Source organism: Melanotaenia boesemani, chromosome 17 (genome assembly GCF_017639745.1).
Source record: "Melanotaenia boesemani isolate fMelBoe1 chromosome 17, fMelBoe1.pri, whole genome shotgun sequence".
In the NCBI taxonomy this organism is placed as follows: Eukaryota; Metazoa; Chordata; class Actinopteri; order Atheriniformes; family Melanotaeniidae; genus Melanotaenia; species Melanotaenia boesemani.
In genome coordinates, this window is record NC_055698.1 from 26,865,547 (window position 1) to 26,880,299 (window position 14,753).

Consider the following 14,753-nt stretch of genomic DNA (forward strand, 5'->3'; position numbering starts at 1 on the left):
GTCAGTATACAATTATAAGTTTTAGCAGACAAGTTTGCAGTCTGCAAAAGCTACGACAGGGACAACCCATGATAGGACAACCCCCATGTTAATGTCATTTACTGTTCTGAAAGTTTCCCTCCAACTGCTGTTGTTATTTTTTTTATACTGATAAACAGATACAGTTGTCGAATTAAAGATTAATACAGAGCTGGCTTGGCAGTAATAATTTTTTTCTGTAAACCAATCAGAAATATTCAGCTGTTAGCTTGCCATTTTGAATGGTAAACACTTTCACTGCTGACTGATTAAAATTACAAATGCACTGCAGTCCAAAGACATGCGTGTTAGGTTGTGATTTAAATTGCTCCAAGCTGATTGCTAATGATTTGGCTTTGTGTGCATGTCCAAAGTGCAACTCACCTCAAAACCAATGTCAGCAAGGATACTAGTGATCAAGTTCAAAAATTAATCTTGTGACTGCTTATTTGTAAAATTATGAGCTCTTTTCAGAATGATTTGTATATATTGTTGACAAATTAAATTGGCAACAAGACATCAGTTTGTTCAATGTTAATTTGTAAAATGTTATGCTTGTTTAAATGCTCTTAATTAAATTATTAAACATTTTTCTAAGATTCTTCATAATAATACATATTAAACTTACAGTTTTGAGGAATACCAGATGAACAAAAAGATCATAAATGAACCACTACAGCCTTCAATCACCCAATTCATGGACACCCAGGCAGGAAAGTACAGCATGAGTCATCCTCAGCAGAAAGCTATAACCAACGCAGTACCATCTGATTTGATCATTGATTGCAACTTGCCCCTGTCCATCATGGAAAATAAGAGCTTTTGACACTTTCTGACTGTAGTTGACAGTAAGTACAGCCCAGTGTGTCGTAGGACATTAACATCAAAAGTTGAGAACCTTGCTGCTGAGAGGCGTTCAAAATTAAAAACTCAGTTGAACAATACAGACCATGTTTCAGTCACTGTGGACATTTGGTCAGATCGAAAAATGAGGGGATTCCTTGGTGTCACTGTATACTATTTAGAGAAAGATGCGGAGGGGATACAGTGAAAGTCCCATCTCTTGGCTTGTGACTGCTTCAAAGGTTCAAACATAGCTGAAAGAACCTCAGAGCATTTTGAGGCCATATGTGATGAGTACAACATTAAAGATAAATTGGACTATATTATCAGTGTCAATGCCTCCAACATGAACAACAAGTGTTCACTGTGTGCTTTCTCACTGAGCAAAGAGATGAAGTTCTTGATGACCCAGAGCTCTGGCATGACCTAACCCTGGAAGATCAACAAGCTGTAGATGCTGTGATGTAGAGAAAACAACCTTTGCAGTGTTTTGCACACACTCTCCAGCTGGTGGTGGGTGATGGTCTAAAAGAAACAAAAGTTGCATGTCCTTCCCTTTCAAAGTTATCAAAACTCAGCTCACTGCTTCACACAAGTACAACATTTAAAGATGCATTTGATGCTGAATTTGGGGAACAACGTGGCATCCCTGCTGCTGTCAACACAAGGTGGAACTCAATACTAAGACAAGTGAAGCCTATCCTACAATGTGACCATCTAAAGCTCTGTCATGTTCTAGACAAGGCTGACCACAAGGAGTTGTCATTCACGGCACGGGAATGGAATCTGTTAAAAGAGCTGGTGGACATCCTGAAACCTTTTGGAGAGGCAACAGATCTGACACAAGGGGAGAAGATGATCACAATCAGCTCTGTTGTTCCCTCTGTGTTGTCCCTAAATCACCATCTTGAGAGGCTGAAGCCTCAAGTGTGTCTCCTGAACAGCCTGATCAGAAGTCTCCAGGCATCTCTGATCAGAAGATTTCTTGGAATCTTCATCAATGTAAAAATGACCAAAGCACAAGATAGAGTTACTACCCCTTTTCAGATCCAGTCTACATGGAAGCAGCTGCCTTGGATCCAGCTTTTTCCTGAATGTGGGTGGAGCACCATGTTCTGGTCAGTCATGAAGTCAAAGTGGAAGTGGCACAACAAGTGAAAGATAAATCTATAGTTTAATGTAACTTTTATTTCTTGTTCTACCTGTTACACTACCTTGTGACTTTAGCCAACTGCATCACCAATAACTAATGAGCCATTTATTTCTTTATGTTTGTGTCTTTTACAGAACTAAACCTCCGAGATGTTGCAGATTTTGAGCACCCTGCACCCTCAGTTGATGAGAGAGCAAGAAGACCTTAAACAAGAGTACAGGTTGTTTGCTGCATACCATAAGAGGCAGAAGAAGGATGATGCGGCCTCACCAGCTCTCCAGCTAAGTCACTATCTTCCCATATCAGAAGGACAGAATGCCCTCTTGTTTTGGGCAATCAACATGAACACGCTTCCTTCACTTTTCCAAGTGGCCTTCAGGGTCTTAGCAGTGCCTGCCTCCAGTGTTCCAGTGGAGCGAGTTTTCAGCCACGGTGGCATCATACTGCGGCCCATCGTGCACAAATGACTGATCGACTCTTATCTAACTCGGTCTTTTGCAAAAAGACTTTCAAGTAATGTGGAGCTCCTCCAATACCTACCCAAAGACATGATCCCTCTCTAATGATGATTTTTTATACTGGGGAATAACTTTTTGCTTTATTTAGGTTTTAGTGATTGTTGATGACTGCCAAATATTCATACAATCTTTAGGTTTAAGGAGGTTGTCTTGAAAAAATGCCTTTTTTTCTTTTATTTATTGTTTAACAGTTAAGGTTCAATTATTAATAGGTTAAAGGACAGATAAACCAACAGAAGACAAAAAGTTGTATTCACTACGCCAATATGGGATTTGTTAAAACCATAACTGAACAGAAATAGAAATAATGTCATCTGTGTTAATGTTTTACAGGACTGTGTTTAATAAACTCCCTTGAACTTCCAAAGTGTTTAAATAAACAAGCACAAATTTCAGAAATTTTTCTTTTGCTTGTTTGTTTTAATTAAAATTTTCAGTCATTTTTTAAAACAATACATCGCATTTGATGATGTGCTCATGATGTCTTGGCTGTGACTTAATACTCAGTGGTAATGACTTGTACTTGACTTTGGACCTGACTTGTGTTGTGGAATTTTAGTTATCAAAGATCACACACTAAGTGAGAATCAAACAAAGTATTTTATTAAGAGCTGATCAGCAATGAGAATCACACAGTCAAAGGTTTGGCTGCGTGAGTCTGGGGAGGTACATGTGTGCTTGGTTAATATAGAGCCAGAACATGAGTTGATAACATCGAGGTCGAAGGTCATTGTAGTAAATTCTTCTACATAGCTGATAACATTGTAGGGAAATGTAAGGAGTGAAAGGGGGAAGGGGAAGGGAGAAGCTCACTAAATTCTTATCTAATGTTAAGGAGTAAAAGGGGGAAGGGAGAAGCTCACTACATTCTTATCTAAGTACACAGACATACAAAGTTTAGGCTACAAACTATAAGGGTATATGTATAATTTTTCCATTACACTTGGGACTTGACTCCAGACTTGATTAGAGATACTTGAGACTTGTGAGTTGCAAAATATTGACTTGGTACCACCTCTGGTAGGTAGCTATCACAAAATGATGCTGGCACAGCCTCACACACCAAACTGTTTCCACATACATCACATGACAGCTGCCTTATGACAACAAAACCTGCAATGTAATCCAACACATTCTCGGTTAGAGCTAGTTGGCAGGTAGCTGTGGTTCAACACCAAGCTATCGGCACTCTCAAATGGAGAGGATACAATGTCAGAGTCCTCAGCTGGTACCACAGACAACATGTCCACAGCTGACATAGACACAGTGTCATCCTGTGCTCGGGCGTTGCCTGTTGTTCCTGGAGAAATGCCGCAGTGGACCATGAGCCGACGGAAAACACTCCGGAAGTGAACCACAATCAGGTTGTTGTTCCATCCTCCTGAAATAGCTTAGTCACGTACAAAAAAAAAAAAAAAAAACTAACAATATTTCAAGATTAAATAGAAGTAAGAAATTTATTTTCCTGCAAGTGATTTTTTTTTCTTTAACACTGAAAAAATCTATTTAATTTGAACAAATTAACCTTTCAGAACAGAAAAGGAGAGGTGTGATTAATTGATGCAAATATAATCTGGTAAGTAGGCCTATGCATCTTCACTGGTCTCACAATTCGATTCCATGATGCATCATGATGCATCACTGTCTGTTGCTTCCTCAGTTTCCTTTATCACTGAAAATTCCTTTCTTCATCAATGAATACAAGCAGTCAGATAATTATGGACTCCCTGTTTGTAATTTTTCACAAATCAATCTGAATGTCACAATGTTAAAGTCACATCATCAACTATCTTTTAGATAAAATTTCAAACTTGAAATTGAGAGAAAGAAGACACTGAGGAGTTTAGATGAAAATCCACCTCAGTGTCTCTTTTGTTTTTATATGTCAGTAACTATAGCAACAGACAGGCATCACTGCTGGACCACAGCAACAGACGAGTTTCAGTACTAAAGATAATAATGTTCAAAGACATTCTTGACATTCTGTAAATGCTTGGTTCTCTAAGCTTTAGATGAAAGAAATGTCCAAAGAAATTAAAAAAAAGCTGAACAAATAATAAAATGTTTATTTTCAATAGGACAGTGATCTGGACTCCAAGCACACCAGGAAAACACATACTGGTGGAAGTCAGGAAGAATAAGGTTTGGCATTCTAAATAATCACAGACCTAAAATATTATTTGGGAGTATATACCATCTTTCTCCAATTTAAAACTCCATTTATAAATAGGAAGATGGACACATATCTTATCTGAATGATTGAGGGCCCTGTTGGAGTGAGTCAGCAGATTTCCATAGAGAGCCACTTTGCATGAGCAGCACCATGCTCCAGTGCTCTGGGAGAGTTTATAGTCCTGAGAGTTGAAGACTGGATGACTGACAGCTGTCCTTCATGACAACAGAAGCCACAGAAATCCTCCTCATGAAAAACATGACTTTGATCTGCGTCCTCATCTGGACTCTCCTCTGCTGCTGCTTCACAGGTAAAGTCCAGAGAATCAAACTCCTCTCCTCTATGAACATCCGTCCCTCTGAAATGAAGCCGACTAAACCATGAAGCTGCTTTATGTTTTTGTCTCTGTATCCTCAGAGTCCAGAGGACAGGTCACAGTGACTCAGCCTGCAGCAGTGACATCTGATCTGGGACGAACCGTCACCATCACATGTAAAACCAGTCAGAATGTTGATGTTTGGAGTGGCAACCATCGTTTAGCCTGGTACCAACAGAAAGATGGACAAACTCCTAAACTCCTCATATACCATGCTAGCAGCAGAGCATCAGGGATTCCAGGTCGTTTTACAGGCAGTGGATCAAACTCTGACTTCACTCTGACCATCAGTGGAGTTCAGGCTGAAGATGCTGCAGTTTATTACTGTAAGAGTCTTCACAACATCAACAGTCAGTGGGTGTTCACACAGTGAAAAACAGTTGTACAAAAACCTCCCCCAGTCAGACTGAACAGAAACTGAACTGACTGACGCAGTCCACTGAATACACACACACACACACACACACACACACACACACACACACACACACACACACACACACACACACACACACACACACACACACACTCTAACAGACACCATTGCTTCAATAACAAAAAACACTTCTGAAGAAAATTTTGGATAAAATCTTGATTCAGAATTTTTCTAATCATCATCCACAATTTACCAAAACTTTTAAACAGAAATAATTTGAACAAATTTTTCACAGTCACAGAGAAAATTCCTGTATGTGACCTTTGACCTCAGCTTCACAGTTAATTTGAACAGTTTTAATGTTTGTAAATATATAACTGGGGAAAAGAATTTAAATCTCAAAAACATGAGATAAAATTGTTTTATGGAAATATATCTAAGTGTAAATCAGATTTAAATCAGATTTTTTTATTGATAATATTAAATGAATCAATGATAGACAAAATTATTGACAGTGATGTTTGACCTCATATTTACAGTAAAACGTAAGAAACCACGAGTTCAAAAAACAGATTAAAGAAAAAAAACATTTCATAACAAGAAACCTAATTATTAAATATAAGTAAAAATAAATAAATAAATGTCTCAAATACAAAACCATTATACTACATATGATGAAATTCATCATGTCTAATCTGATGTCATCAAGGCTGCAACAAATTTAACATTTTTAACAATTAACACATAAATTATCGTCGTCATCTTTCAATTTATTCCGCTGTTCACTGAAAAGCTGAACAACTGTAATATATGGAAACATTCATCTGATGAAGATGTTCATGCAATTTTATAAACTTCCAGATACATTCATGAATGAAGCATGAAGACTTGAAGAAAACTCACTTGATTGCTGACAGCTGTTCCTACATGGAGTTGAGACAAATTCATTTAACTGTACCTGAAAGATAAATTTCATATGTTGTGGTTCTGAACTACAATAAATTCCTAGAATCAGCATCTCTTCACGACACATGACTGATTTACTCGGTGAAATGCAGCAGTCAGTTCAGTTTCTGTTCAGTGTGACTGAGGGAGGTTTTTGTACGACTGTTTTTACAGTGTGAACACATCTTTACTGTTGATGCTATGAAAACTCAGACAGTAACAAACTGCAGCATCTTCAGCCTAAAATCTGCTGATGGTCAGAGTGAAGTCGCTCCCAGAGTTTGTTCCACTAAAAAAAAATCAGAAAATTCAGACTGACGACTGGAACAAGCAGCTTTCACCTTTTTCCATCTACACCTATCATATAAAAATGATTCTCTTCATTTTAGATGTCTATCATTTGTACTGGATTTCTTTTAAAATATTTTTCTTTTTATTCGTGTTTTTCCAGGATCATCAGGTCAAGTTACTGTCATTTAGATTCCTGGATCTCAGTCTGTTTCTCCAGGACAGACTGTTTCTATCAAATGTAAAGTCAGTCCAAGCACAAGCTACTGCATGAGGTGGTACCTTCAGAAACCTGGAGAAGCTCCTACATTTCTCCTTGCATGTGATAAAACGTCTGGTGGCCTAAGTACAACAAGCTCCGCGAATACTGACTTCACTCTGACCATCAATGGAGTTCAGGCTGAAGACGCTGCAGTTTATTACTGTCAGAGTTATCATAGCCAAGCTGTGTTCACACAGTGGAAAACACTCGTACAAAAACCTCCTTCAGCCAGTCAGACTGAACAGAAACTGAAGTGTAAGAAAAACTGATGTGGTTCATTGAAGCCATACAATAAACCTTATACAGCTTTAAACAGTGTTAATATAAACAGCTCAGTACAGAACACTACAGTACAGTCACATCTGGAGAAAGTAGATGAAGTCAGTGTAAAGAAGAGGCTCTTTATGAATGTAGACATTTTAAAACTGGTGTACATCCTACATACTTTAATACAACTGTACATGTTCAAGCCCAAATCAGACACCGAAAACGAGAGTTAAACACTTGGTAACCTGCAGCAAAGAATGCAGTTGGACGTATCTGTTTGGTAAATACTCTGCTTACCAGCTATAATCCACTATAATGTTCTTTGCTGTCCTTCACTCACCTTATATATAGTAAATGTTATCAGCCAGGTATTGATGTTATTTGCTAACACTTTCATGCATTGTTGCATGACATCGTTAGCTGTATTTCTTGCTATTCTTGCTAAGCTAATGTACATGTTGATTTGTTGACATGACGACACAACGAATGTGTATGCAAGTTTGTTCACGCAGTAATAACATTTTGTAAGTTTCCTGATCTGGATGGGAGCTACATTGGGATCCGCTGGGCCTTGAGTGAAGCGTGACATGTGCTTCACAGCGATCTCTTTCTTTGGTAGCATCTCATACTGAGCACTGAGGTTGTCTGGAACTGGAAGCTTCTTCAGCTCCTCCACAAATGTGGCAGGATCAGTGAAGAGAAACCTCATCAGCTCACTGACATACCCTAAAAAAAGAAAGTTTGTAACATTGACTGCACTTTGTTTACTTAGTTTCTGCACAGCTAACATAATTCATAAAGTAAAATTCAAAAGCTGAGTGACTACATAAAACGGCCTATGGAGGCAAAAGTGGTGGTTTGCATACGGAAACAAAGTCTACAGCACCTGCTGCTCAAGTCTCGGACTGAGAAATATTGATTTATCATATTCGATTTTGGCTCATTTCTGATTTTTTGCCCACATGACTCATACAGATTTTTTCTTGACGGACTGAATGGCGCAAATCTGCATTTTTTAAAATGCGTCCCAAACCTACAATGATGATAAAGTCAGTCTGAGTACCGGAAGCTGCTTCAACTGGTTCCTTCAGAAACCTGGAGAAGCTCCTGAACTTCTAATTTACTCTACAACAAACCGCTAGACTGGAGTATTTAAAGCCTGGTACACACATAACAATTTTTGGGCTGTTTTTGTCCAGATTTTGCCTCTTGGACGGCAAATTCCCGATCATTGTGAGATTTCCCTGTGCAATTATCATTTGGTCTGTGGTGTGTTATGAGCCAATTTGTCCTGATAATCCGCTCCGAAACGGGTCATAGCCGATAGTCGGAAATATTGGGCATGTTTAATATTTCAGAGCCGATTTCTGAGGAACGCTGATGACTTGTGCATTCTGACTGTGCGGATGGTGACGTGAGCCGGAATGTAGCCAATTAGAGAGCTAGCTGGCTGGGGAACAAGGAAGTAAATAACGTCTGTGTTCACACCGTCTCCAGTCTGTTATTTTTTCTTTTCTGTATTTGTCTTTTAACAATAGTTCCAAGACCACCATCATTCCCTCGTCCTATATATCCTCTTCCATGTTGTGTGTTGTGTTTTCCGGTTGTTACTATGTTTCTTCTTCTTCGTTTTTTGCTGGTTGTTGCTATGGTCCTTCTAAGTTTCGAAGTTTGTTTGGCTTGGAGGACTAGATTGTAGATGAGTACTGCTCAGTAGTTCACCTGGTCTGATTTGCTCATTCACCTCACCTGTGTCCAGTTACTCCTTCAGCATATTGAAGTCGTTGGTTTCAGTTCTTCTTTGCTAGTCTGTTGTTTAATGTTAGTTGATGCCATGTTTGCTGTTAGATGTTGTTACTGTTAGGTTTTAGTTTATTCCAAGATTTGTTAATGTTATTAGTTTAGTTCTGTTCCATGTCACGGATTTTGTGTTATGTGAGTTCAGATTTATCTTAATAAAGTTTTTTACCTGCATCATTCAGCCTCCCGCCTTCTTAAGTCTGCACTGGATCTTCATCCCAACCATATCAGAGCAAAAAAAAGTTGTTCAAAAACCTCCCTCAGTCACAAAATGAACTGATTGCTGCAGAGACTGATAACAATTCACCAATAACACACACTTAAACACACCCATAGTCAGACACATTGTCCCACCAAAATTAATATAACATTGCAGTTCATTTTTTTCTAGTTTAAAGTTATTTATCGTGTATTTAAATGTAAAATTATAAAGTTTTTTCTTTTCATCATGAGGTCTCCAAAACCATGACGACAATAATATGACAGAAATATCAAAGTCAGTCTCTGATTTCACTAAAGATTTCACATATTTATGAACACATATCGAAAAAACCTGTTCTTCCGTGTCTTTAATTAGATCTTTCTCGGATCCATGAATAAGCAGCACATATTAAAAGGTAAACACAGATCAGCTGTTTCAAAATCTTTCTAAGACACAACTAGAATAATTACTGAATGTTTCTTACTGATGTAATCTCCTGTAACTAAAGCAGTTTTATTTTACCTTTAAAGCTAAAACCTGCATCATCACATCTGGGTTCAGCAGAGCAAAACTTTCTGAAATGAGTGTTTAGCATCATGTTCCAGGTCTGTGGAAGAATTTAAAGATCATTAGAAGTTCCTCTAACGTATTGTGGTTTTCTCTGAGTTAATGCACCATGTGGCCTTTTATTAAACCATTTTAACATTAATGTTTATATGATGACACACTTCTTTCTAATATTTACCATATTTTAAAATATTTAAATAGATACATGAACTCTGAAAGTACAAAGAAATTCTGTAGTTTTCTTTTTACAAAATCTGAAAACTGGATTAAATTAATTCTCTCATGTCTGGATGTAAGTTATCATTTTAGCCTGTTCTTTTAGAAAAGTGGTAAATACTGCAATACAGTTATTTATTTATTTCACTTTAACGTTAATGAAAACATTTGTCTTCATGAAAAAGTTTTTATTAGACTTAAAAAAATCTTAGTTACAAAAACGAAGAAACAATTTAAGAATCAAAACAACACAAAGATTAAGAGGAAATAAAGTAAATCAGAAATGAGAAGAAAGGAACAGTGTTTAATACTGAAGAAGAAGAGCTGTAACAGAATAAAACCAGGATCAGATTCCCAGTGAACCAGGTCAGTACTGGGAACACTGGTCTCTCCTCAGTGTCTCTGAGAGTGGAGTCTGGGAGCCCTGGGTGGCCTCACAGGTCACAGAGCCCACCTTCCTCCACTGGTCTGCAGGGACCCTCAGGGTGCTGCTCCAGCTGTAGTGGCCGTCCTTCTGCAGCACCCCGGGGCTCCTGCTCTCCTCATAGCTTCTGCTGCTGCTGCCGTCCACCTTCCAGGACAGACTCCAGTCTGAGGGGAAGCCCTTGTTGGCCAGACATGTAAGTGTGGCATGGCCCTGCTCGAGCTCTTTACTGGAGGGGGGCAGCACCGTCAGGGTGGGACGGACTTGACCCACTGCAGAAAGAGAGGACACGTTGTAGACATTAGATGAAACGCCTCCTCAGAGTCTCACTTCTTGCTTTAACTCAGTAACCATAGTAACAGACAGGCATCACTGCTGAACCACAGCAACAGACAGGTTTCAGTACTAAAGATAAAAATGTTCAAGACATTTTTTAGATGTTTTCAGCTTCTTGTGATTCACTTTGCTTCAAACTAAAATCATAGATTAGAATTTAAAACCAGATTTTTCACCTTCACACCATCTTGTCTGGTGTCTGCATTATTACATAAATTCTTCACTGTTTTCACAAATGATTATTTTATATCATTTAAAGAATGTAAAATCTTACAAATCTACTCTTTCCTCCTCCCCATAGTAACCACTACAATATGATGACATTAAATCAATCTCCCACATGCAGTGATGTAAGTAAGTAAAGTTTATTTATAAAACAATTTCCACGGGTAAAAATCACAAAGTGCTGGACATAAAATAGCTGCATTAAAACAACATAAGTTTCATAAAATAAATATTAACCATCAACAAAAAGCTTTCCTGAATAAAATAGTTTTCAGCTGCTTTTTAAAAGAGTCCATGGAGTGGACCACATGGAGGGACAAATGTGAAACTTTCTACCTGATACGTGACGACATGGGTCAGTATATTTACCACATTTCTGGTTAAAGACACAAAAACTTCTTCTGATGCGTCTGGAATTTTCTTTCACATAGATACTAAGTTTGGACAGAAAAACTAACTAGTTTAAAGAAAATCTTTAACTTGTTAAGTTAACAGATTGAACATGTTAGAAACATTTTGGATCCTCATCAGTTTTCTGAAATCTAATCATTTCCTGACTAAAACAGTAAAGACTCAGATTTTGAGAGTTTAAACTGATCAATTAAGTAATGATCTGATTCAGAGACAAAATTTCTCTGCAAACTTACATTATCAGTGAGACAAAATAACACAGAACAATATTACTGAAGATGGTTTTAGTGTTTCCAAATATAGAATCTCACTTTACCAAATAATTACACCACTCATATAAAATTTAAGATAAAACTAATCCACTAAATGACTATCTCCAAAAGTATTGTGAGAAGAAAGTAGAAATAATGAAAGAAGAAAGAAATTAGAAATAATGAATTTAAAAAGTCCACTGGGTGAACTTGGTTGTGCTGGTGGAGTGGATTTTAATGAACTGCAAGATCAGCAGTTTGATCCCAGGATTTTCCATAATCCTCATCATTGGACACTGAACCCCACATCGTCCCCGATCACTGTTTTGTTACTGTAGAGAAAAAATGATGCATTCAGTACAAAGACTATATGATAAGTAGCGCTGGGTGAGCTGGTAGATGAATGAGTAGAAAGTTCAAATCTGTTTTGTAGCATTTAGATAAAGATTAGGAGGCATTATATGTAAACTTTTTCTCTACAACATAAACTTTCAAATGTTAATCTGAATCTAAAATTATTACAACATAATATTAAGATTAATTAAACTAAATTATTCACTGATAATCATCATCAGATTGATCCAAGTCCCTGTTGGAGTGAGTCAGCAGATTTCCATAGAGAGCCACTTTGCATCAGCAGCACCATGCTCCAGTGCTCTGGGAGAGTTTATAGTCCTGAGAGTTGAAGACTGGATGACTGACAGCTGTCCTTCATGACAACAGAAGACACAGAAATCCTCCTCATGAAAAACATGACTTTGATCTGCGTCCTCATCTGGACTCTCCTCTGCTGCTGCTTCACAGGTAAAGTCCAGAGAATCAAACTCCTCTCCTCTATGAACATCCGTCCCTCTGAAATGAAGCCGACTAAACCATGAAGCTGCTTTATGTTTTTGTCTCTGTATCCTCAGAGTCCAGAGGACAGGTCACAGTGACTCAGTCTGCAGCAGTGACATCTGATCTGGGACGAACCGTCACCATCACATGTAAAACCAGTCAGAATGTTGGTGTTTATAACAGCAACCATCTTTTAGCCTGGTACCAACAGAAAGATGGACAAACTCCTAAACTCCTCATATACGATGCTAGCAGCAGAGCATCAGGAATTCCAGGTCGTTTTACAGGCAGTGGATCAAACTCTGACTTCACTCTGACCATCAGTGGAGTTCAGGCTGAAGATGCTGCAGTTTATTACTGTCAGAGTGCTCATTACATCAACAGCCAAGCTGTGTTCACACAGTGAAAAACAGTCGTACAAAAACCTCCCTCAGTCAGACTGAACAGAAACTGAACTGCCTGATATAGTTCACTGAACACACACACACACTCTCTCTCTCTCTAACACACATCATTGTTTTTATTAACAAAGTAAAACTTCTGAAGAAAAGTTTGACTGGATTAAATTTTGATGAAGAATCTTTCTCATCATCATCCACAATTTACTAAAACCTTAAAACAGAATAAGTTTTAACTTATTTCTCATAGAGAAAATTCCTGGAAGTGACCTTTGACCTCAGCTTCACGGTTAATTTGAACAGTTTTAATATTTATAAATATATAACAGGGGGAAAAAGTTACATGTCAAAAGATTTATTCCTCAGTCAGACTGAAGTGAAACTCTGTGAGTGGGTTTGTGTCTCCAGAGCTTTAACGATAAATTAGCATGTTGGAGGACAGCTATATGAGATAAAATTGTTTTTATTGCAATATATATGAGTATAATTTAGAATTAAATGCAATTTTATTTAATGATGTTAAACTAATCAATAGATAAAATTCCTTACAGTGACTGTTGAACTTGTGTTTACAGTAAAACGTTAGAAGCCACGAATTCAAAAAACCGACAAAAGAAAAAACATTTCATAATAAGGACCCTAATTATCAAATATAAGTAAAAAGAAATACATGAACGCCTCAAATATTAAACCATTATACTACATATGATTGGAAATTCATCATGACTAATCTAATGTCATCAGAGTTGCAACAAATTTAACATTTTTAACAATTAACACATAAATTATAGCCGTCATCTTTCAATTTATTCTGCTGTTCACTGATCCTAAAATCAGCATCTCTTCACTACACATGACTGATTTACTTGGTGGAAAATTATATTCACCCTGAACATATTAAACGTGCTATTGCATTTATTTTCCTGTAAAACAATAAACTTACAACTAAAGCAGAAAAAGAGAAATAGACTGAATACAAGAGAATCAACTGAGCATCTGGCGAAAGGCTTCCAGTTCCTGTAAATTATTGGGCTGTCTTGTATGAACTGCACACTTGAGAATCCCCCAGAGTGGCTCAATGATATTGAGGTCAGGAGATGGAGATGGCCACTCCAGCACCTTCACTTTATTCTGCTGTAGCCAATAACAGGTTGATTTAGCTTTGTGCTTTGGATCGTCATCATGTTGGAATATCCTAGTACGTCCCATGCGCAGTTTCCGAGCTGATGAGTTCAAATTTGCCTCTAGTATTTTTTGATAACATGCTGCATTGATCTTGCCATCAATTTTTACCAAGTTCCCGTGCCTTTGTAGCTCACACATCCCCAAAACATCAGTGATCCACCTCCATGTTTCATAGTACGAATGGTGTACCTTTTATCATAGGCCTTGTTGACCCCCCTCTAAATGTAATGTTTATGGTTGCGTCAAAAAAGTAAAATTTTGGTTTCATCCCTCCAAATGATTTTGTTCCAGAAGTTTTGAGGCTGGTCTCTGTGCTGTTTGGCATATTCGAAGTGTGATTTTTTTGTCAGCAGAATCTCTCATTTTCCACTTCTTAATTAGAGTTTAAACACTGCTGATTGGCATTCTCAGTTCCTCGGATATCTTCTTATGTCCCTTTCCTGTTCCATACAGTTCAATTACATTTTCCTGCAGATCTTTTGACAATTCTTTTGCTTTTCCCATGACTCAGAATCCAGAGATATCAGTGCAACATACAGAAGAACATTTGAAGTGTTTGTGAACTAAGCATTTGCTGACAAAATATTTCACAAACATGATATAATTTTTCTTTATTGTACAATGATAAATTTTTTTATTTATTAAAGTATCAAGACACATTTACTTAAAACATGAGCCTAAA

General features: G+C 37.6%; 3 gene segments (V, D, J or C); 2 read left to right on the forward strand and 1 right to left on the reverse strand.

Moving 5' to 3' along the window:
- The first annotated feature begins 4,936 nt into the window (after positions 1-4,936).
- On the forward strand, positions 4,937-5,454 carry LOC121656385. The segment is given in 2 exon segments: positions 4,937-5,015; positions 5,123-5,454. Coding segments are annotated over 2 exon segments (393 nt in total).
- A 4,729-nt stretch (positions 5,455-10,183) lies between these two features.
- Positions 10,184-11,342, reverse strand: LOC121656386. The segment is given in 2 exon segments: positions 10,184-10,700; positions 11,333-11,342. Coding segments are annotated over 2 exon segments (339 nt in total).
- Positions 11,343-12,403: 1,061 nt separating this feature from the next.
- LOC121656387 lies at positions 12,404-12,894 on the forward strand. The segment is given in 2 exon segments: positions 12,404-12,455; positions 12,563-12,894. Coding segments are annotated over 2 exon segments (384 nt in total).
- Positions 12,895-14,753: the final 1,859 nt, after the last annotated feature.